Raw genomic sequence first — 24035 nt, 5'->3', positions numbered from 1 at the left:
CGTATGTGTATACGCTCTTGAGCACTGCACATCTGGGATGAAATCAAAGGACTTTTGAGTGCACATGTATCCGATTTCTGGCTTGCTGGTAGCCCTTTAAATGTGCTGGGTTTAATCCAGGAAAAACGAGTATTCAAAAATCACACCAGTCAAGGAAAAAATAAACCCCCAAGTTTTATGTACTTGGATGGCATTTTTCTTTTAATATGAATGACTTAATCATAATCAGTCTTAGTGAGAGGTGGCTGATGAAAGTTTAGAAATCTGATGGGAAAGACTTTGAACCTGCCTTTCTCATGTCGTTGGTGTGTGTATTATGCTTCTGAGAGGGACAAGGAAAACAAGCAATTTGCATTGTCACAAAAATGACATACTCATTAAGACACCTCAAAGCTTCAGAGCAGTATTCTGTAGAGAGAGATTTTTGCAGTGCTAATCTCATCTGGTCTCTGAATACAGATAAAAATACTCAAATTCCCAGTGTTCCTTGTAGTGTTAAGAGTGCTCTGATTTGAGGATTTGTATAGGAAATTCCCTAACTTCCTCTGAAATCAATTCCCAGTTTTCTCATTTAATACATTAATAAATGTTCATTTTGTTCTCAGGCAAGATATATATACATATAACAATGCAAGCATGGTACAAGCATTTCTCACTTCCATTGTAGTAGCAGATGGGCACATGATTTTAGAAACCTAGTTAGAGAGTCTGCTTGTAGGAGTGAGGAAGACTTGAGTTCCAACTCTCCTGCCAGAGGCTTTGCCAAAGTGCATTATATCCAGTGTGAAGAAAGAATCTGTGATCTCTTGGCTTGGAAATGAGCTGTAATATGGACATTAGAGAATAGATCTAGAAGATGGGCTGTACAGACTTAGGTCCCCTCAATCCCAAGTTTTTCCACTGTCTGTCAGGGTGTGATTAACAATGAGTGATTTTATAGCCACCTTCTATTTCTGTGTTTTCCAGAGCTGACAACCTAGCATGCCTGGGAATAGCCCATAACGTTAATCTGGCAGAGAAAGTGAGCAAAAGACTGTGTATTTGGAGAATTAGAATGGTGATTTGGTTTGTGCTTGCCTACTGATAACAGGCTGTTGTGGTTTAACCCCAGATGGCAACTCAGTCCCACACAACTTCTAGCTCACTCTCCCGCAGTGGGACGGGGGATCGATTCAGAAGGGGTAAAAGTGAGAAAACTCATGAATTGAGATTAAGACAGTTTAATAAAGGCAAAAGTAAAAGAAAAACTGTGCAGAAGCAAAGCAAAACAAGGAATTCTTTCACCACTTCCCATGGGCAGGAAGGTGTTCAACCATCTTCAGGAGAGCAGGGCCCCTCAAGCGTAAATGGTTACTTGGCAAGACAAATGTCACCACTCCAAATGTCCCCCTCTTCTTTCTTCTTCCCATCCACTTTATCTACAGAACAAGACATCATATGGTATGAAATATCCCTTTTGTCAGTTGGGGTCATCTGTCCGGGTCAGCCGTCTCCTCCCAACTTCTTGTGCACCCACCCCCATCCTGCTCCCTGGTGGGGCGGTGTGAGAAGCAGGAAAAACCTTGTCTTTGTGCAAGCACTGCTCAGCAATAATGTTGCAGTGTATGATCAACACTCTGTTTAACACAAATCCAAAACACAGCCCTATACCAGTTACTATGAAGAAAATTAACTCTATCCCAGACAAAACCAACACACACGCACAGGCAATTAATCCCCGAAGTGTCAGGCATTTTGCTGTCAGAAACTTGCCTCTCCAGGGGTAGGTAGCAGGAAAGTAGCAGCTTTTCTTTTAGACTCTGGCACACAGTGGGGAAATCAGTCAGAAGTTGGTTGTATTTTTTGGATCCTTCCATTGGTATTGTATGTTGAAATTATATGACACCGTTTGCCAGTAATAAATCACTTTGCTGTCTGTTGTGTGATTACATAATTAAATATCCCTTGCCACGGATACACATGCAGGGATTGACTTCAACTTGGTGGGAATTAGGGGTTTGATTTTTTGAACTTCACATTTCCTGACTCCTGTGCAAATCAAATCCAGTTGTTTAACATTGCATTGAGAAATGATTCATGCGAGAAATAGTATATAGTGAGAAGTACAAACCATACTTTGAGTGTATTTTCTGTTTCGATTATAATTTACTTGCTCAATAAAATGCATGTAAGAATAGGAAGAGAATTTAGTATTTTTCTATTTCTAATCCTTAAAAAGGTGGAGCATTGCACAAGGATAATGACACTCATCTCCTTTGCAAGGTGCTTTGAGATGAGCAGAAGGAAATTGCTGGGTGAAGATGCAATGTAAACTCATGTATGTTCTCTGCTGTCCCTGGAGCCATGGCTGTTCTCGATAAAATGCCATCACCAGAAGATGGCAGTTCTGGCAGAGTACCCTTGGGCCTCCCTGGCTTCGACCTGCACTGCATTACTTAAAACTGGCAGTCGTCCTGAGAGGTGTCACCGGGACTGATGTCAGCAGGCAGTGTGGCTGCTCAGAGTTCCTCTGTACTCTGAAGCAGCTCTTGCAGCTGACCCGTCCTTGAGCAGCATGGTGTCTGTTAGCTTTATTGCTGCTTTGATTGTTTGCTGTTGATTCTTGCTGCTTTCTGCTGAAGTTTAATTCAGTTTGCATTTGGAAGTACAAGGGAACAAATTTGTTGTTTTTATTAGAGGTTGAGCTGCACTGAAGGCTGGATGACGATCCATTGTTCATGTTGTTACAAAATCTGACTGAGTAGGGAAAAAAACCAGAAAGGGAGGGTAAAATATAACTCAGATTTGCCAAACAGTCTGAGAATACTTAGAAGATTAGCAATTTGGCATTGTTTACTGGTGAGTTGTGAATTAAATGTATCCCCCTTTTCTTTATATTTGTGTAATGTGTCACTTCAGTTCTGGATTTTATGTCCTTCGCACACCTCTCACTCCTCCTTCTGTCAATAGGCAGGACTGTATTTTACTGCACAAGAAATGTAGGAGAAAGCATTTAATGTGGCATCAGAGACTTCCTAATCATCAGTCTCTGAAATGTGCTCATAAGTATCTGCAGTTCACTTATTGAGTGAAGATGAATCGCTTCCAATTTGCTTTTATAAACGCGAGTGGAACATTTGCAAAGAGCGGTTTCTGTTATTTACACTGTGAAATGCTTGTCAGCAGCCAACTGTAAAAGACCTGAGTGACATTTATGCTAAGTTCTCTCCTTGCAGTCACAGTTGGAGGGAAGGATAAAATTCAGTGTGATGCTCTGAAATGCGCTGGGTGAAGTTCTGTTCACAGCTTTAGCTGTCACTGGCTTAACTCTGTGTATTCATCTTGGGTATGATGCTAAAAGTAAAAAGGAAAACTTGACTATTGCAGATGAGAAAACAATACTAGCACCACTGAAATGAATGGTATACTTGCCATGAAGTTTGGCTAATCAAGATCATTACCCTGAGGTTCCTACCTAATTGCAGATGTGTGGGTATGCTTGATATCTGTAATTTTTTTTCTATTTCCCACTCCTTTCTAGAGTCTTCTGTCTCCTGTGGGGAACTTATTGCAACCCTGTATAATAGGGACTAGAATCATAGTCACTAGTGCAAGAAAATATCTTTGAGATCATATTTCATGTGCCTACAGGGGTTTGATATAATCTCCCGATAAGAATGCACCAGACATTAAGCAAATACTACAGCTGGTCTTGTCTCTTCCTAATTTAGTGGGATTTGGGCATGCAAACCAGAAGGGAAGAGAGCTTTTTTTTCTGAGTGCAGCAATGCATACTTATTTGGAACAATTCAATCCTATTCAAAACCAGCATTCCATGTCTGTCTCAACCTAAAATTCAGCCGGATGTTATAATAGCTTATTGTTTGATGCAAGCACAGACCACCTGCGAAATAGAAGGATATTTTTGTAATTTCTCCATTGAGAGATAAATGAAAATTTTAGTTTATAGTCACAGATTATGGCATATAATATAAAGATAAAACTCTATAATTACTATGAATAGTATAAACTATAAATAGTATAAATATTTAATACATTTTATAAGTATGAAAATACAAATTAAACCCACAGAATTATTTACATTTTTAATTGTGGGAAAAGCAACCTACAAATTTACAGTTTTCTTTATCCTTCTTTGCTTCTTTTAACAAATGGAAAAAAATATGCTGCCTGGTTTTCAATAATAATTTTTGAGAAAGAAAGGTGGGGCAAAACTCAGGGCAACTTTGAAATACAAGTCACAGTAAAGAAAAAACAGAAAGCAGTAAGTTCTGAATCGCAGAAGTGTTATGGAAGCTGATACTGTTTTTTATTCATGATCTCAAGTGCTTGCAGCCCATTTTTGGCAGACTTAGGGTTTGCCCATAGATGTTCAGTGTATAAATTATGATTTATGTTGATAAAAGGAAGCATCAAGTAATTCACTGCACCATGATGTCAGGCTTTAGATAGAGGAAGCACTGTGAAAAATCTCAGTTTCCAAAAAAAACCAGTATTCCAGGTACAATGATAACTTCTTTGAGATGTTAACTTCATAAGGTATTCAGTGGGGTGGCTTCAGAGTAAATGTGTCAATCAGGGGCATTGCCATGAGTAATAGTACAGGGAACACAACACTCAGGACTGTGAAACACTAATATCCACTGTTTCTGTTTCCTCTTAAGCATCAAAGATGACAGTTTGTGTGCCTCTGGTTTCCTGCAGGATCAAAGAGGAATTTTATTTATTTACTTGGTCAGAGGCAAAGTAGGCTGTTCTCTGCAAAAATTTCTCTTGTCTGTGTCACTCGCAGCTAAGTATTGAAATGTCACGACTGAGTGGAAATCAGCTGTAACTGATTCTGGTCACTATCTTACTTTCATTAAATAATTATTAAAATAATCAGTGAGGGCCAAAAGCCAAATAAGATGAGCACCTGCATTTCCTCTGGGCTTGAGATAGGTGGGGATTTTTTTTTTAATTGCCCTATAAAAGGGGGAAAAAAAAGGAATTGTGCCCTAAAAATCACTGCTATGAGTTTACCAGAAATTTCAGATTTCTGTGAAAACAGATCTGAGTTGCAAGTCTTCTGTTTCAGTCCCAGTTTGTGAACTGCAAGGTAGTGCAGGCTCTGGTGAAGTTGGTCACACAGTTCCTGAAATAACCGAACGGCTGCAGGATTGGGTCCTGGGTTACTATTTCATTTTAGAGGGGATTTGGTAATGTCATCAGTCCAGTAAACTGAATTTTTATACCATCTTATTTTATTTGACACTAAACTAAAACAGCTGTTTGCAATTAACACACATAAAAGGAACAATAACAAAACTGCAGCCTGCCCTTCCAGCACTACACTTATTCACTGCAAAGAGTTTACCAAGTTCTGGTGATTTTCCCTCCCTCTGCTCTAACTAAAACATCCATAAAGATTGATCTCACTGAAGAACAAACAACAACAACAACAGCAAAAATGTTTATCATTCCCTGAATATTTCTGATGAGCAGCAGTGACTGGTTAATGGAAGATTAACGCTGCTCCGGATGCATGAGCGGACAGGACTCTCACTGCCGAGGAGCTGACCTAAGCATGAAGCTAAAGCGAGGCGACGGTTGTTGCTGCCCTGGGACAGGATGATGTAGAGAGCTGGTTTCTTACCACGACTGGGATCCAGGGCAGCTGGTCCACCCTCCCATTGGGAACAGTGAACAAGGAGCTTGTAAAATACACAGACCACATGGAAATGACCCCTATTGACTGAAACCAGCTGCATGTCAGACCTCTCACTGTCTGTCTTGATTTGCTATCTCAAATAAATGGATGTGGTAGATGGGGCTATGAAAAGAAAACAAAATAATTTATTCTCCTTGAAGTTGTGCCACACTAATAAGCCTCAGTTTTTACAGCTGAAAAAAAAAGTGTATTTGCAGATTAGGTTTTTACCTCCTTTTTTTTTTTTTCCTTTGAAAGTCTGCAGTTTAGAATAAGCATGTTCAGTTTCAGAGGTCTTTGACAAGAACAGAGTTGGTAGATTTTGTTAAGTATTCATCACACAAAACTGCTGGCTAATGAGAGCTTGGTTATTTTGCATTTAGATTTAGAAAACAAAGTTACAACCGCTTTTGTTGATGCTTTGGCTTAGATGTGCATGGTGGCTCAGCTCCGTGAAAAAGTTTTTAGTGCGTTTTGAAGAAGCATGACATGGAGAAAGACTTGGCTTATTAATGTGTTTTTCCCCATATTTTTCCTACTACACTTCTGGGTAACACCAGTTATTCTGAGCATTGTGGAGAGCTGCTTGCCATAACCAGGGTAGCACCTGAATCTGGAAATGTCAAGGACAACAGCTGCTCAAATCCTCCCTTTTATATTCAAGATGTCTTACTGCTATCGATATTAGATTGACCTCTGTTCTGAATTTAGAGGTAGGATAGGTGGTACTTAACCTCACTTCTGTCAGGCTGTGACACATGTCATAGTGTAGTTATGGTTTGATAGACTTTCTTAAGGAAACTTCTTAAAAGTCATTGGTCTATATTTCCTTCAAGCAAACTAAGGCACTCATGGGTTTTGCAAATATATCTTTTTTTAAAAAGTCTTATTCAACTAATCATCAGTGAAATAAGTCACCAAATTTGGATTAATGGATCTATTAGAATGTCTCAATGAAATGACCTTCGTGGCATATGCAAAAACATGTGGGATACAAAAATTTGAGGATGACACTTTAATTTGATCATGTTACTTCTTTTTACCTTCCATAACCTTCTTTTTTTTTTTCTTTATTTTTCTTTTTTTCTTTCTCCTTAAGAATTTGTTTCTTCCTCACTCAGAGTTGCACAAATGCAGTAGGGTTATAGCTTTGAACACAGAAGCCTTTACCTGTGTCCTTGCAGTGTTGCAACACACAGATGGTATTTCAATATAAAGAAGATTGAGATTCCTGTCTGTAGGTTCTGAGTGTCCCAGCAGTCACTCTTTTTACATTAAAGGCAGAACCAAAGTACAGTTCAATCAGGTCATATTTCCTCTACTGGCAGATTTTAGTCACATTGGCTTGCAGGATCTTCTGACCATCAGCTGTGACCCACAGATACTGCTGTGGGGAAAGGCACATCTCTGTGCCTCCTACCACTGCTGTTTCTTACTGGCTGTTGTATGGTGGCATTTCTTACTGATGAGGTCTCTGCTATTCATTATGTCCTCATTTGAGGATATAATGGATTACGAGGTAGTGGAGGGGTTATTCAAATCTGGCATCAAGTGAAGCCATGGGCATCCTTCCTTCCATTTTTATCTTACCATTTTCTGATAATTACTTGCAATACTAAGAGTAAATCACTTGACTTCTTTGAAAATATAAAGAGTTAAAGAAGTCTTGGGCAGCTGCCTGTAAATAATTTTCTGTGTTGAGCTAGATGCAGAACAATGGATGCAAAAGAGATTTCTACAACTTTAGAAGAAGCTTTTCTCCTAGCCAATATCTGTCAGGCTTTACCTTCAACACACCCTTCCAGGATGCCAGTGATTTTAGTAGTCTAAGGGTAGGATGACACCAGCATGGTGTCTGTTTGCCAGTACAGCTCATGGCTTTGGGATGACCCTGTAATTGAGCTGAAAGGGAACCTTTTTTTATTCTGCGTTCAGCTATATCCTTAGTACACAAAGGCCCTATCTTGCAGTCGAAAATGTATCAATCCTTCCCTCTGGCCTTTGGTGGTGCTCAGGTAAAAGTGAACAAATTCCACTGATATGAAGGAGAATTTTGCCCTTGTCAGATTCCAGGGCCCAACCCATTGACATGTGGACTACAAAGCAGAGAGAGGGATTAGCATGCGATGACAGCACAGCAGACACTTGAACTTTCCATCAAAGAAAGACGATCAGGTTGAGGCCACCCTCATTATTTTCCCATCTTTCTGAGGAAAGAACAGGTTGGGTATTAGTACTCCTGAATTTGAAAAACACATCAGTGCAATATATTTTTCAATGAGTCTTTTAAATAATATCGGTAGTAAAAACAAGACGGGCACTTTGTTGCACCTTTATTTTAGACAGACTTTCGTTTTTAAAAGTTATCAGAATACAAGCTTGATGAAGCTAACCCTAGTGAGCTGGCCAAAGAGGGAAGGATGAGAGCCAGTTATTTTTCCTCAGAAGCACAGTAGGAAATATGTAACTGATAAATTTCAATTCAGATGTTTATATCTTTAAATATTTACAGTGTAAAACTAGACTAGAGCCCAAGAATATGTTCTTTCTCAAACTGAAATAAGATGCCTTTTATCAAGGGAACAACAAGAAAAAAACCTAAATAAATCTCAAAACACAAGACAAGGCACCATTTCTACAATAGCAGAACTCTTATTCTGATTGCTCAGATCACAATGTGTAAATGTTGAATTTTTTGCGTTGTTCTGTTCCAGAGACTGAAGGCAGCACTGACTCATCATCCTGCCGCCATGTCCAACGGGAATATGAACACCATGGGCCACATGATGGAAATGATGAGCTCGCGGCAGGACCAGACGCCGCACCATCATATGCACTCACATCCTCATCAGCACCAGACACTGCCACCTCATCACTCTTACCCACATCAGCACCAGCATCCGGCGCACCATCCTCATCCTCAGCCTCATCACCAGCAGAACCATCCCCACCACCACTCTCACTCGCACCTTCACGCACACCCAGCACATCACCAGACCTCACCGCACCCCCCGCTGCACTCAGGCGGACAAGCACAGGTAGACCTTCATGTCATGCTGCATCGCTGAGTTTTGCTGCTGTGTGGAGTTAAAGCCTGATCCCTGTATGGTTGCTTCTTGCATGCATGTCTTGTTAGATACAAGCCCCTCAGGCTGCTCGTAAATGTCTGCTAGTGGTGATGGGGAAAGTTTATGCAGAAAATGGAGTGAAGCAACAACTTGTTTTGCTGGTTAATTTATTAGACATTTGTAATATCTTACTTTATAAGGATCTCCAAAGGCTTTTCACTGCTCTGAGCTCTGCAGATTGCCACATATTCTTTTATGGATGAAATTTTATTTTATTACAGAAATTGGCATATTATATATGTTGCTTAATGTGCTGGAACCTGAACTTCTTAGGCCAAGATTTAAAAAGCTGTATGAGTTCTACCTGCAGAAATACGTAATGAAGTCTTCAGTGAAATGAAATGGCACTAGTGTGTGTGTGTGTGTGCGTGTGGGTGTGTGGGTGTGTGGGTGTGGGTGTGTGGGTGTGGGGGTGTGGGTGTATGTTTTCAAGACTGGAGATAGTTGAGGGAGTTCTAAGGTAAGATACACTGGCTTAGAGGAAAAGATTAAAGGATCCAGGTCCTGTGAAGGGGACAGACATCTGCCAAGATTAGCTGAGAGTGTGGGCAGTAGTTGGTGCCTGCTGTGACAAGAGAAAAAAGATGGTGAAGCCAGTCCCAGGAGAGATTTAAATAAGACAACCTAGACTTGTATTCAGATGACAAGTCAGTGAAGGTCCCCACTGAATGAGATATAGGACTCAATTTTTGGACCAGGTATATTTGCTTCAGCAATTTGTATAATTCAATATCTGAACAAAATGTTTTTTGAACTAATGAACTAGTGAGCATGAACTAAATTTAACACAGTCATCTTTAAGAGGAATTCTATTCATTTCTTAAGATGGTAGGCTTCTGCATCAGGATTTCACAAGAAAAATAAAGCTCTGGGGGCAGTGACTGTAGTCTGTCAGGTCTGGGGAGCAAAGTTAAGGAAGACAAATGGGCAGTGCATAGAATGTAAGGACAAAGAGGAGTGCCAGCCATAAGAAGTTCAATCTGTGAAGTATTGTGTTGCTTGCAAGTACCTTTCAGACAAGCTCTTTGAAAACATTAAAGAAAATGAGAGGATTTGGCTGACATCCCAGTGTCCCACAACATTAACTATTTACTAACATCTAGCTTTATTACTGCAGAGTCTGCAAGCACATGGGATTTCCTTAAAGCATTTGCTAATGTAAAATGAATTGTCAGCTTTAGAGAAACAGTCTAAGTAAGATAGCAACAGACTCCCCTGTGAGAAGATATCCAGAGCTTTCCTAAGTTTAGTTCAGTTTTTACTTTGTGAATTCAATTATTTTCCCATCTGTTAATGAGTTATTTTCCTTGGAGTTGTTTAAAAACTGCAATAAAAAGACATTATCTCATAACAGAGAAACCAGAAGTAACCTGATTGCTGTCTTGGAGATCCCTGAGAGAATAAGGATAAAGTTGTTCTTAGCGGACTGAGGACTCCATGCATGAGATGGGGGAAGCAATTTAACCTTTCTGAGGCTTTTAAAACAAGGGCAATAGTACTGACACTTCATTGAGTTGGGAGAATAAACATGTTAATACAGCTGAGGACATCAGACCTTACAGTATGGAGCACTGCTGCAAAACATTCACAGCACCACTTTTAATAGGTGAGGAGAAAACAGCTACCAGAGAAAACAAATGCCACAGTTTTAAGGGTAAGATCAGTGAGCCAGTGGTCCTCATCTGGACCCACTTGAGCAGGTCCATGGCTTTCTTACATACTTGGGCCAGCCGTGACTTCTTGTGTTTTGTACTCCCTGCTAGCTAGGCACTGCAAAGGACTTGCAGGCAGGCAAGAAGAGATACAAGCACCAGGGTAGGTGGACTGACTGGCAGCCACAAAGCCTCACCCTGTATCCCAGCACCACACAGTCCCTGGCACTGGGTCTGTGCAGTTAGATAAGCTTTGCCATGCACAGTATGTTACTGGAGGCAACAGATCCCAAAAGGGATCAAGGAGGTCTTCACCTTGTCCATGGGTGGTTAAGTGTCACCAAAGGGATTCAACTGGAGGGTGACTGAGTAGGAATCCTAGGGTCAGAGGCTTCCCTGGGCAGCACAGCTCTTGCTGTGCGTCTGTTCCCATGGTGGGAAGGCAATAGTGATTTCTGAATAAATGCATTAGAGGGGAGAAAAGAAGGGCTTGCTGAGTAATAAGCACATGGTTATTACTTTCAAAGCTCATCCATAGTCCCCATGGTAATGGCTTCTTTGGGGATCTGATTGCTCCAGCAGACATGAATTTTATGGTGCTATTTACTAATTATTAACCTTCTTATTCTTCTGAGACAGATTCTTCCTTTCCAGACCACCTGCCAAATGACAGCATGGTCCACGCTGCTGTAAACCATGTACTGCCATGCCGGGACTGTTGTTGTTCTATACTGCACCCTTCTGTAATGTCAGAATTCATTTCATGCTTTTCAGCTACCATTTTGATACACAGCAGCCCAATGAACTATGCTTTCATAGAATGAGTGAATGGGTATTAGTTTTGTGCTAAGTTGCAAAGAAAAGAAAGAAATATAGTCTCAAACATAAAAGTAGAAATCACCTTCTGACAGGTATCTTTCTGAGAAAGTGAGATATTTTATCAAGTTATAGCTATGTTGCCTCAACTACTACAAAAATTATACTATTATTCTTGTGTTGATCCTGTAAAGATTTCTTCATATTAAACTTGCAGAGTGATAGCTTAAGCAGAGTAGGGGTTTGGATGTAATTTCATTCTCTTAGCTGTCCTATGTTTGTCTTCATTATGGATACGTGATTAGCTAAACTAACTAAATTAACTAACTAACTAAAATTAACCTGAATTTTGATATTTAGTTAATGTTCTTTCTTACGTCCCTAGGCAGGGCAGTAAAATCGTCCTAGAGAATGATGCTCAGACAGTTACTAAGACATAGCCTAGCAGATTTCAGGGTTAAAAGCTATCAGGTAAGAGTCAGTTAACTATCCCATGAGACATTATTAGTGGAGTAATGGCAACCTTTATAATTAATATCTACCAGAGATGGACAGGAGATTCTATTGTTCTGAAAATGTGCTCTAACTACCCAGAGACTGCCTGGTACATTCTGAAAACTTAATACTCACTAGTTATTCAGGAGAAAATGACCATATGAAGGGTATTTTAAAAAGTAAAGAATTGTATAGTTACCTTTTTCTGCCTTTGTACCAAATCCACTGAGAGAGTTAAAAAATAATAATTTTTAAAACTGAAAGAAAAAGGAGTAGAAAGGGATAAAGAAAGATAAATAGCAGATCTCTGAAGTCTACAAAGGTGTTGTGTGTGAGAAAATGAAAAGCCTTTGATGAGATGTTAACATTAAAAGGCATTTCTGAGACCTCTACATTCAGATGTACCACTAAAGATGTGGCATGCCTGGCCCTGGTGGACAGGGAGCAGCTGGAATCCCTTGGCAGCAATCTCCCAGCAGCAGCCTGGGGATGCTGGTGGGAATGGGGGCTGTAACCAACGCTCTTGTGCAGTGCTGGCCAGCAGTCCTGTGCAGTGCTGGTAGCTGTGCCTACTGCAGCTGCCATAGACCTGGGACTCCAACCTCCAAGTGAACAGTGTTAAGATTTTAACAGTTAACACATGGAGTTAATGCAAGCTGAAATTTTAAAAATCAGTCAGAAAATGCAGGGTGGCTTATTTATTTTTAGAAGGTTATTTTTTGAAAGCTTTTTTTCTGCTCCGGTGAGAGAGATTCCCTGACTGTGCAACATAGAGCTGGGAATAAATTCGTCTTTATGCAAAACATATTATCAGATGCACAGAATAATTACACATAAAATTGCCTCTGTAATTGCTACAAGTCAGCTAAGGGAGGGAGCAAACCAGATTCTAGACAGAAAAGCGACCTCAACTTCGCAAGACTCAAGACGATAGTATCATTTTAACTGAGACAGACAGAGGTGTTAGGCAAACACATGTTAATTGCTGCTATTGAAATTCAGGGCTCAGTCTGACAAAGCACTGAGTACATCCACTCCCTGGAGTCAAAAGGAAGCACCTTGGAGGTTTGGGCCCCTGCCAGAACAAGAGGGTTAATTTTGAGTCAACAATTCAAGTTTCCAGACTGTTCCAGACTGTGCAGAAGTGGCAGCAGCAACGTGAGCAGCAGCAGGGGCTCCTGCTGGGTGTGAGCAATGGGACCTATGGGGTCAGGTTCCTGAAACCCAAGCAGAGGGAGAGAGAAGGTCTCTCCAGAGCCCTGTAGCCCAGGCGCCACAGAAAGGCAGGGAAGTAGTCCAAAAGCTGGCTGTTCCCAGGTAGCTGAACATTAAATCTGATGCTAGTTCCTGACAGGGATATGGAAATGTTCCATCTGCCCAGGAGCAGGAGCAGAGTCTACATGGGGCTGCCCCTACCACGCACCTTTTCTGTAATATCATGGGCTAGTTACTGTCAGGAGCAGGATCAATACTCTCCTGCACTTGAAAAAGAATAAATACATATTTTTTCATAGTTTTGTAACAGTGGGATGGATGTGGTGTGCGTCTACTGTCAAAGCCAGGCTATTGAATGAAAAGGAGCATAGCGTCCACAGGGATCTAATGGAAACGTCTAATAAGAGGAATATTCCTTCTCCACACAGTTCAGGGATACCAAAACACAGGTTCAAGTTCAGGCACCTAAATCCTTTCTTTGTCCCTTGCTGAGGGGCAGTGAGGTCTGCTGGCCTTGTGAGATCCCAGCCCACAGTTCCACTCAGGTGCAAAGAGCTCTGCAGCTTCTGTCTCCAGAGATGGTAAAGTGTGAGGAAGAGATGGTAAAGCCTGGGAAATAGAAATGGCCCAGAATTTTGGAGGCAATGGGGGAAAAAAGAGAGAGAAATAAGGCTACTACAGTGCTCTGCTTTGATTAAAATGGGTCCTGAGAGAAACTTGACATTGCAGGTTTGAAATAGGTGGTGACAGAGAATGCACCTAAGTGAATATTTTTAATAACTAACTGTAAGGGGAGAAAAATGTTCCCTACTAATATTCAGAGGATTGTTTCAAAAAAATTGGCCTTTTGACCACAGTAAGGATTTGCCAGCAGCTAGTTTCAGTGGCATCTGGTACAGCTTTCAACTTATGTCTATTGCAGACCTTGTTGGGGAGCAGACTGAGCGTGTGAGATTTCCCTTCCCATTTCAGGATCCCCCTCTGTAACTTTCCCCCCCTTGCCACCCCCTTAAAAACCTCTTCTTCCCCTCCAGGTTTCGCCAGCGGCACAGCAGATGCAGCCCACACAGACGATACAGCCGCCACAGCCAACTGGAGGTCGCCGGAGGAGAGTGGTGGATGAAGACCCGGATGAGAGGAGGCGGAAATTTCTGGAAAGGAACCGAGCAGCTGCCACGCGCTGCAGACAGAAGAGGAAGGTCTGGGTGATGTCACTGGAAAAGAAAGCAGAAGAGCTCACCCAGACAAACATGCAGCTTCAGGTGCGAGCCACTGTCTGTGCCCCTGAGGACACAGAGGGGCTCTTTGTGCTCAGAAGGGCTGGCAGTGCCTTTTGGGCTGCCCCCGCACAGTCAGCTCCTAGCAGGAGCTCAGTCATAATCAGTTGGTTAATCAAGATGTGTGTGCTTCAATTAAAGAAATAATTACATTTTAGCAGAAAAAGCCAGGAAAAAGCTACCTTGGGTTTTAGAAACCTTCACTAGATGAAGTTGTATTTATTTTCTTTTCTTGTCACTGCTTTTTGAGGGGATTTTTTTTTTTTTTGAAGTGCCATTAACTCAACTGTAAAAGATTTCTTCAGAGCAGGACATGTAGCTAAATCCTCATTCAAAGCCAGCAAGATAGAAGTCTAAAAAGGAAGATTCACTGGATGGATGAAAATACTCTGAATATAATAATAAAAACCTTTCTTTCAGTGCTGCCCTTATGGTGGGCACAGTGCTTTTGCCTCATGCAAAGGTGTGCTTGTGTGCTGCCAATGGCAGAAAAACCATTTGTATAACAGCACTCCTCAAAGAAATTCTCCCACAAAACACAGAGGAGTGAGCAGCATCCAGGCACCGTCTGCAGTGGAGCTGTAGGTGACAGCAGTCCTGCCACTAGGCCCCTGAGCATGGCAATGTTCCCTTTGCCCCAACAGGTCTGCCCACCTGGCCTGATGCAGAGAGCCAGAGTATTTCCCAAGTGGATTATAACATTGCCTTAAGTGTCTCTTGTACTGTGAAGTTGGTTCATTTGTTAGTTTATGTCACCAAATGTGGATGCCAGACTGCCTTCCGAAGTTATAAAATAATGTCACCAGCTAAAGTTAACATAAACCCAGTCCATAAGCACTGAGTGCCTTTTTTGCTCAGTTCTTCCAAAGTTGTGGAGCAGTTTTTGTGTTCTTGGGTTAAAGCTTTGCAGAAGAGCCTGGTTTAACCTTTGTTGCAAACCAAACTCTCTCTTTCTTTTCTAGAACGAGGTTTCCATGCTGAAAAATGAGGTAGCACAGCTGAAACAGTTATTGTTAACACATAAAGACTGTCCGATAACAGCTATGCAGAAAGAATCACAAGGATATTTAAGTAAGTAGCCGATATGTTTGCGCTGTCTCCACACTCCTCCCAGGAAAGCAAAGCTTCCAATTCTTCCCTCCAGAATCCCTTGTTGGTCATATTATCACTTGAACCTGTCTTCTCAAACATCATCCGAGCCATCCAATCTCCTGCCCTTATTTATCCAGCCCTACTCAAAAACAAAAAAGCCCCGGTTTTCATCCCACACAGCAGAGCTAGTCTTCCCCATCCCTCCCTTCGGCAAGGAGATGCACATGGATGGACGCTCACTCCTCTGTGGAGGATCCCGCTTGAACTCACAGCTCCAAACCTGCAAGAGTCCTCCTGGGCGCACCGCTACCAGAACCTTAAAATAACTCTCAAAAGGAAAGTTAAAAAGGAAAATATTACAGTCCCCTCCAGTGAAAATGGTACTGTGCTCTGACAGTGGCACAGACCAGGCCTGGCGCAGGTCTTCAAGGTTTGTTAACTCTTTTTTAACTCTTACCTTTCTTTTTTTTTCCCCAAAGAATTCTCAGCTAATGGAGACATTGAATCAGTTCTGTCTAGTAGATTCATTTTTTATGAATGTGGCAATTTAAGGACAAGTTCTTTGTTTGGCTCTAGAACAATTCAGAAGAGTTTCAGGGTTAATACTTGCTAGATTGCAGCATTCTCTTAAAATAGAGCCAATTTCTGTCTCCTTTGCATCCCTATGCATCTGTCTCTTTAACAGTACTCAAAGAAAAAAATACATAATTGCATTACATGCCTATCAACTGTTGTTCGAATTAGATTTTCTGTGCTGCAGTGCACTGCACTCTAATTTTGATTCCTGCTAGAGTGAATAAAGCATTTAAGCATCCCAACTGATTTTAAAGGCCTTAAGATATCAGAGTTTTTATCCCAACATTAGTTTTCATAGTCATTAAGGTTTTGGACTTTTTTCAGGGTCTCAGCTCCTGAAGTCGGGTTGGTATCAGGGAAGCTGGCTTGAAAAAAATAACAAAAACTAAAAAGATCAGAAGCAGAGAGTGTTGGATAACTGTGTATTTTGAAATCCTGGGACTTCTGCATGCCTCAGGTCTTTAGTATTTCCAGGAGTGTCACCCAGCCTGGGCTTTTTCCTCAGACGGAAAAATGAATGTGTGTTGTCTCTGTGCCCTCACCCCCTTCCTAGGTCCTGAGAGCAGCCCTCCTGCGAGCCCGGTCCCAGCTTGCTCCCAGCAGCAAGTCATCCAGCACAACACCATAACGACCTCCTCCTCTGTCAGCGACGTCGTGGGAAGCTCCACTCTCACCCAGCTCGCCAGCCACAGAACAGACATCAACCCCATCCTTTAAAAGTGGTTGATCAGAAACTGCTAGGGGAGTGTGGTAGCGTATCAAAGCGTCCTCTCTGCTAAAGACATTTGCAACTGTAACTCAAGCCTGGAAGATTCCTCAGTTCTTGAAAGACTCTGGCTATTCATTTTTATAGTTATTAAAATGTCTTTTATACTTAGTTACAGAAAAGGGAGTTATGCAATTAATATGCTATCAGCTTGAGAAATGCTTTGGTGCTTTTTCCATTTTTTGGGTACCAGTTACTTGTTTATAAACCTAACTGTTTCTGTACATAGTCATGTTTCCTTCTCACAAATCTATCCTGAAGCCTCAGAAATAAGAAGCTGTGTTAAACTGCAGCTTTTTAGTCAGTGTGAGGCATGAAAAGTATTAAACAGAGTCAAACATAGGTAACTAGGAGTAATTAGGCTATAAATATAGAGAGAGGGCTTCTGCTGACAGCATAATAAAAAAGAGTTAGCCTTGTGCTATCAGCAGACCGCGTCTTGCATTCAGAACCTCTTTTTAAAGTGGCTATCAGGACAAAATCAAGCCCAAGTAACGCGCTCTTTTGTCTAGCCCTCCCCCTTCTCTCTCCCCAACTTGGGCCTTTTTCTCCTGCAGTTATTGTCACACCTTCCATTTCCCTTCCCAAACTCCAAACCCCAGCTTTTTTTTTTTTCCTGCCTTTTTTTTTTTTTTCATTCCAAGGCTTTCTTGCTTCCCTCTCTCCCTCAAAGTATGGTAATGAACAGGCAAAAACTTCAAGCCCACCTAAAAACTGTTGGCACGGCTGCTGCTTTCACTAGCTCTTCACCCGCAGTTGAGCTGTGCAGAGCATTTGGCTTTTAAAAAATAAAATTGCTCCTGATTTAGTGTTTTTAATAAACAGGGAAAGGCGAAAGCAGTGCAGCCACAGGTGAAGCAGGATGGAATGCCAGCTGTGTTGATGCTAGCAGCCCTGTAAGCTTCTGTGGTACAGGCATAGCGAGCAACACCTGAGAATCACAGCAATCCTTTTGTGCTGCCAGTCATTAATGTAGAAAAATTCATGTAGTATATAATAATTTGGAAAAGTTCTGTTCCTACGCTGGTTGCATTGTTCTAGCAATGAAAGCTAACAGGCTCAGGCTTCACGGGCTATAAATGAGAAATAAATCAGCGTAATGGTTCTGACCAGTTGGAAAATACCATTTTTAATTCCCAGGCAAAGAACCTACTCTCTGCAGGCATTCCTTTAAATGTTCACTGAGCTGGCAGACAGCAGTGTAGCTTCGCTGACTTTAATGGCACTTAACACCCGTTTACTGCGGGTAAGGAATTGTTCTTTAGGACGCTAAATAATTTTTAGAAGGCATGCAGTGGCTACTACAAGAATGCCAAGTCCCACTGCACTTGGGATAAAATACGGTCCTGCAAAGAGGGTCTGGAAAAGAGCCTTATGCCACAATTAGGTTTTTTGTTTGGACTCTGAGCCTGCCCCTCAGAGCAACTGATTTGCATCCCTGAGTGTTCCCAGTGATTGGTGGGAAAATCAGACGGACATGATGCCAGTTAATTATGCTGCCTTGCTGTATATTGCGACCTGATTTTGCTCTCAAATCTGTCAGCGGCAAAATCTCCTACTGCTCACCGAGGGAGCAGGCTCCAAGCGGGTGAAAAATGTTCAAAACATTGCATCTTTAATAGCAAAATTCACGTTATTCACATCAAATCCTCTAGCCCTGAATACACTTTGTTCTGAAGCGAAGCTCTCTTTCTCAAAGACTGTGTCTTTGGTTTTTAGAGGAGTTTTCGGTTTTAAAAGGGTGGGTCTTCTCCAGGAGGGAAGGCGAGTGAAATAACTGAGGTGTGAGGAAGCACTGTAAGGAGCAGGGCCTGTCTGGAAGGGAAAGCAAAATTCTGAGTATCATAAATTTCCAAATTAGTTCTTATCTTGGTAACTTTTTATCAGTATTCTTTCCTTTAACAGCTCACTTTCTGTTTATGCAAATACATTCAAAAGAAGGTTTTTAATGTACAGTGTAAATCTTGACTTGATTATATAGTCTAAGAACCAAAAAAAAATTTACGAAAAAATTCAAATGTAAAGGATTTTCTATTATATTTTAGACAAACATATACTTTTAAAGTGTTTTAAATATTGAATCTATAATTTTTTTTAATGTCCAGTTGTAATAGCTAAATGGTTTTGCTTCATCACAGCTCCCAAGGGAATTTTTTTCAAATATGCAGTCGAGCAAAATGTTCCAGCAGAGTATCCACTGTGTAAAAACACCAAATAAGCATTTCCCATGCATCTGAATTTCATCATTCACCATCAAAAAGGAAATGCCATTGCAGGGTTAATTTAAAAACTTTCCCTCTATATGGGCAGCACTTAAATACATTAAAAAATAAAAATCAGAATTGTTGGTAATATTAGAATACCCAGTTGAGCTACACTAGAATTATGGTTTAGCTTCATTTTATTCAGTCTCCTCAATTAAAATATTTAGCTGTTAAACTGAAAGCCTCTACATTAAAAAGAAAAAAAAAAAAAGGAAAAAATACAAAAACCTTGCCTAAGTTTTGTTAAATTCAGCAACTTGACAGTTTGACTGATGTGTATTATATATAGCTCAATTATTTCTTTTTTTAATGCTAACTAGGCAAGCCAACCACACATGTTGGCCTAAATGTGTAATTACAATGAAATGTCTCCTCTCTATACTATTGGCCTTTAGGTATAATCCTTGCTAGTGATGTGGAAATAAGTAAAGGATGAAAAGCTATTTGCTATTGCTTCTTGTAACTCTGTCGCAGGTTCACAGGCCAAGACAACATGCAGCATATTTATATCGGCTGTATCATCGGGAAAAGGACCAACCATACCAGGCACCTTATATTATTCATCAGATTTGCTTCCACATTAAAATGCTCTTGTTTTCCAGGGGGATGATCCTGCAGCCTTTCCTCAAGCTGCTAGTCTGGCTGGGCACTGGGGGCTGCCTGAGCAAGAGCTGTGGGAGAAGCCCCAGCCTCTCTATCCCCAGGATGTCAGTGGCAGCAGCCTCTTCCTAAGCACGTCACTCTAAATGCACTTCCTAGGCTCTTTCCATCAAGGAGGAATCCTGCTTTTCCACGAGCTACTTCTAGAGACCGTTCCACTTTCCTCTTGCCCTGCCAATCCAGCCTGTTGCTGGGCTCACTGGGTTCAGTGCCCTATCCCACTGCCAGCGAAGGACAACTAAGACAACTTCCATCATCTGCTTTCCTGGGCACTCACAGGGTGGTGAGCCTTGGCCAGTGCCTTGCTCAGGAGGAGGTATTTCTGTGGACAGCTACTCTCATCATATGATATTGGAGACAGGTTGGAAATCTCAACCACGGACAACTGCAATATTTTGATTGGAAAGAAATGATGCTGTGATCCGGCTCCTTCATCCCCAGCCCCCTTCCCCAAAACAATTTATGAAGCCATATTCATAACACTGCCTGTGGGAGACAAGTAGTCTGTGTGCTATCATGGTGTGTTTTATAAGGACAATGATGATGATGACGATGATGATGATGGTGATGATGATCTATGGAGAATTTCACGCTGTTGGAAGTTAATTCCTGCTATGAAGCTAAATGTCTGCTGCCCATCTTCTGAATAGTGGAAAGTCAATGGTTGAGTGCCTCAGTGCGTGTGGATTTAGTGTTAATGACTCAGTCCTGTTAACTAACAAGCCAGCTATAACTGTTGTTAAATGCCCAACTTTTGAGGATTCATATTTTTTTAAGCAACAATATTTAGTGTTGAAAACTAGTCTTAGTTTAGGCAAAATGTGCTTTTTAGCAGCTAATACCTTTTTTAAAAAAAAAAAAGCGTATAGAGTGAATTTATGAAAATTCATGAGGACCAAAGCAATTTTAAAACAGGAATTTATTAATTTAGTATTCACATAGAATTTTATGAAGTATTTATTAATAAATGTTATTTTAACACATTCCATTTGAACAGTATTCTTGTACAGAAACTGTTAGGGTTTTTTTTAAAGTTACAATATTAGTTTTGCAATAAACTACTCTAGGTGTGTGTGCATCTTAATCTTTCAGGGTCTCAAGCAGAAGTCATCCATCTAAGATGGAAATGCTTGCTGAGGTCAGTTGTACAGAAATTCCTAGAATTAAATGTTTTCCTTAAAGCAGCATCTGCTTTTTTTTTCTTACCTTTTTTTTTGTGTGACAATGAAACAAATTATAAACCTTCAGTTTTTTGCCTTTCTGTTGGAACATGTGCTCTCTCATTTTAGAAAGCATGAGTCAACATATAACTGGAAAGCATGTCTTTTTTTTTTTTCCTGCCTTTTTTTTTTTTAAGGCTGATTTTCTGTATCACAGAAGATCTAACCCCATCCTTTTTCTCTTCTAATATCACATAGTGAGTTGCACTATACTGCCTTAGCATTGCCTCTTCTGTCCTCTTACGAAGCAGTGTTCCTTAGATTTAGACCATTGAAACTCCATTATACATCAGAGAAAATTACTAGAGAGGGAAGAAGAGAAAAAAATTGATCTGTAGACATAAAACCTAAACTGTGCCTATAAAACAAAACCAGTTACAACTAATTAGTATCTTATTTCTACATTTCAATTATTTATATTATTTTAAAATTGCACTTTAGCTCTTGCTCTCTTTCTTGCTCTCCCTTGTTGAATCATTTATGAATACTCTAGTAAAACTTTTGCACCAGGTACATTTATATGCTTTCACTGGTGGCATATCTACAACTTGTCTCTCACACCTGCCCAAATGGAGAAGCTGAGACCAGCCAGTCTGCAGTGTGACTTAGACTTTGCACCCTCTTCATGACAGCATATAAATGTTTTATTATGCAAAGTGTGCGATGTGAGGCAGCATCTTAGCTACATTTATAATCTCTCATCCCAAGAACCAAAGTGTCCTGTATATTGTAAGGTCAGGAGACTGGCTCTGTTGTGCATTGTCATGCACTTTGACTGTTGTCCAATTCACGGTAGCTGCAAAGCTGCAGTGGTAACAGTGGCCATACTATGTATTAGAGTTCTGAATCAATAAAATATATTGCCTTATAACTTGACTAGGGACAGCACCTTTAAAAATGAAAAGAGACAAAAATCTTCTAAGGACAAACAAAAGCAATAAGATATCAAGTGATTTGAACACACACACACACACACACACATACACACACAATTTTTTAACATCTCACTGCAAAGAAAAAAGAGACTGTTTATATCCATAACGTCTTTTTTTTTTTTTTTTTCCCAGAGCTTACAGTTATCTCAGTTTTATCAGTGGCTTTATGCTTAAGAGCTAAATTCCTCGCCGTTATTGGTTTTCCATAGCTTTCAAAATGACTTTATAGCAAATCCTAAACTGCATGAGGCCAAAAATGTCAGTGTTCACACACACTCAGAGACAAGATTGATTCTCTAAGTGGAAATCTGATCCTTTCCCAGGCCCTTCTTGGACTGGAATCAATAACTGTAGCTCACTATATTTAGACCAATGTGTAATACCTGGGATCAGGATCTCCAGTTCTATATTTATGCAAATGAAATGTTAGTATTGCTGAGTTTCAACTGGTTTAATTGTTCACAAAGCCCGTAGTCAGAGCCTGCCACCTGATGCCGTGAAGGTCTTAGACCCAAATATCTTTCTTGACTAAAAATATGTGTGACAGCCTTCTGAATGAAGACTGAAAGCTCCTTCTGGCTTTGCAGGAACTGCAGCAGTGTCAAGGAGCAAGGGAGGTAGGAGAGTTGATAGGGCATTTCAAGGGAAATGTTTTCCTTGCTGGAATTTGGGAAATTCCAGAGAAACTTTTCCCTACCCCTCAGAGCTGAGATTGCAAGGAGTTCCTTGTCAGAGATCACCTTTAGCACACTTCCACAAGACAAACTATTTTGCACGAAAGGTGTTTTCACTCTTGTGAATAAGAACAATTGCCACTGAGAGTTTTGCCAAGGACTTTATCATTGGGACCCAAATGTTTCCCAGCCCATGACCTTGAGCTCTTTACCCCTCTCTCTGTAACAGCTCTGTTCAAACACTGGGTAACACTCATCGGTGAACATTGCTTCTTTGGACTATTGCCATTGTCCTGGTTTAACGAACTTTTAGCACTGCTTGGAGTAAGCCTAAACTATTGAAGTTTATATATAAATATATATATATATTATATTAAAAAAAGGTGCTGTCACAGTAAGTTTTGGGCTTGAGGTTGTTTGTATTGTACGCAAAGGTTTTGTGTTTGTTTGTCTGTTTGTTTTATTCTGTAAAGAAACCACCTTCCTTACCGGAGGGAGATACTTTTTTTTTTTTTTTTTTTGGTACATAAATGTAAATACTTGCTGCAGCATTTAATATGTTTAATTTTATGTTAAGCTTTTTGTTGCATTGTGAACCCATTATTGTTACAAATGGACAATGAGTTCATTGAGACTGTTCAACTAGGTCAGATTTTTACATCTCTTTCTAGCTAGAAGAGACAGGAATTTTGTGCATTTGTACAAATGTTAATAATATCACTGCAATTCCAATATAATAAAGCACTCAAATACAAATAATTCCAGCAGTTTGTCTGTGTCTATACTCCAGACATTTTACCATAAAGATAACTCCTGCAATTAAACCAAACTACTCTTCAGTGATTTCAATTATGAGCTACAATCCCTCATCTCCCTCCAAACTGGAGGAGGACCATGGTGCAGGGCATGCTCCTGTCTGGCAGCAGGAGCGAGGGGCTGTGCAGATCTTACAGCTCACCGTTGTCCTCCCGCAGCTGAGGTGACTTTGTAAGGACAAGTTCTCTGAACCTTTTCCAAGCAGGGAGGCTGCAAAGCCTCAAACAAAATCTTACATGGTGGAACCTGACGTGAGGTCTCCGCATAAGGATGAGACAAGCTGTTATTTTACTTTTCCTTGCAGCTGGAGTGTGCTTGTATCAAAATACACTCTATGCTTGTTATCCCGCCAACCTTGCCTCTTGCCAAAAGCTGCCTGGAAATGGATTTCCTGCTGGGCTAATTAGCTCTAATTGTGATGCCCCTGTTATCTTGCCAACCTCATTTCTCACTATAAATTGCTCCAATACAGACCTTGGCACAATAATGTGTAAACTGTAATCTAAAGTTAGTCAGGATGAACCCATCCCTCCAGTGGGAATTAGATTAGCTTTAGATTAATGCAACTTGATGTCTTGCTGGCAGTCCCAGAGTGATGGCCTGACCCAAGTGGTGCAGCCTCAGTGACAAGGCCCAGCCTGCCTGCAAGCACTCAGTGTTGGTGTCACGCTGCAGGATACCAGCCCCATGTGGCATGACCATGCTGCTCCCTTGGGGGCCCTGGCACAGGCACAGCTTCTGCTGCTCTCCCCCCCTGGCT

General features: G+C 40.8%; 1 protein-coding gene across 6 annotated transcripts in view; it reads left to right on the top strand.

The window, feature by feature from the left end:
- The window catches only part of CREB5 (cAMP responsive element binding protein 5), a 257223-nt gene extending 234005 nt beyond the window's left edge, over window positions 1–23218 (top strand). For 5 of the 6 annotated variants that reach the window (XM_050308266.1, XM_050308256.1, XM_050308284.1 and 2 more), the window contains 4 exons: window positions 8404–8727; window positions 14030–14257; window positions 15235–15343; window positions 16494–23218. In XM_050308266.1, the coding sequence (XP_050164223.1) occupies window positions 8404–8727; window positions 14030–14257; window positions 15235–15343; window positions 16494–16657 (825 nt within the window). In that variant the 3' untranslated portion in view covers window positions 16658–23218. Of the gene's footprint in view, window positions 1–8403; window positions 8728–14029; window positions 14258–15234; window positions 15795–16493 lie in introns of all 6 variants that reach the window. The other variant, XR_007627942.1, reaches the window with a different exon arrangement.
- The last annotated feature ends 817 nt before the right edge of the window (window positions 23219–24035 follow it).

Source organism: Myiozetetes cayanensis, unplaced genomic scaffold (assembly GCF_022539395.1).
Source record: "Myiozetetes cayanensis isolate MyiCay16 unplaced genomic scaffold, myiCay2020 scf1, whole genome shotgun sequence".
In the NCBI taxonomy this organism is placed as follows: Eukaryota; Metazoa; Chordata; class Aves; order Passeriformes; family Tyrannidae; genus Myiozetetes; species Myiozetetes cayanensis.
This window is presented reverse-complemented; position numbering and strand designations above follow the sequence as displayed.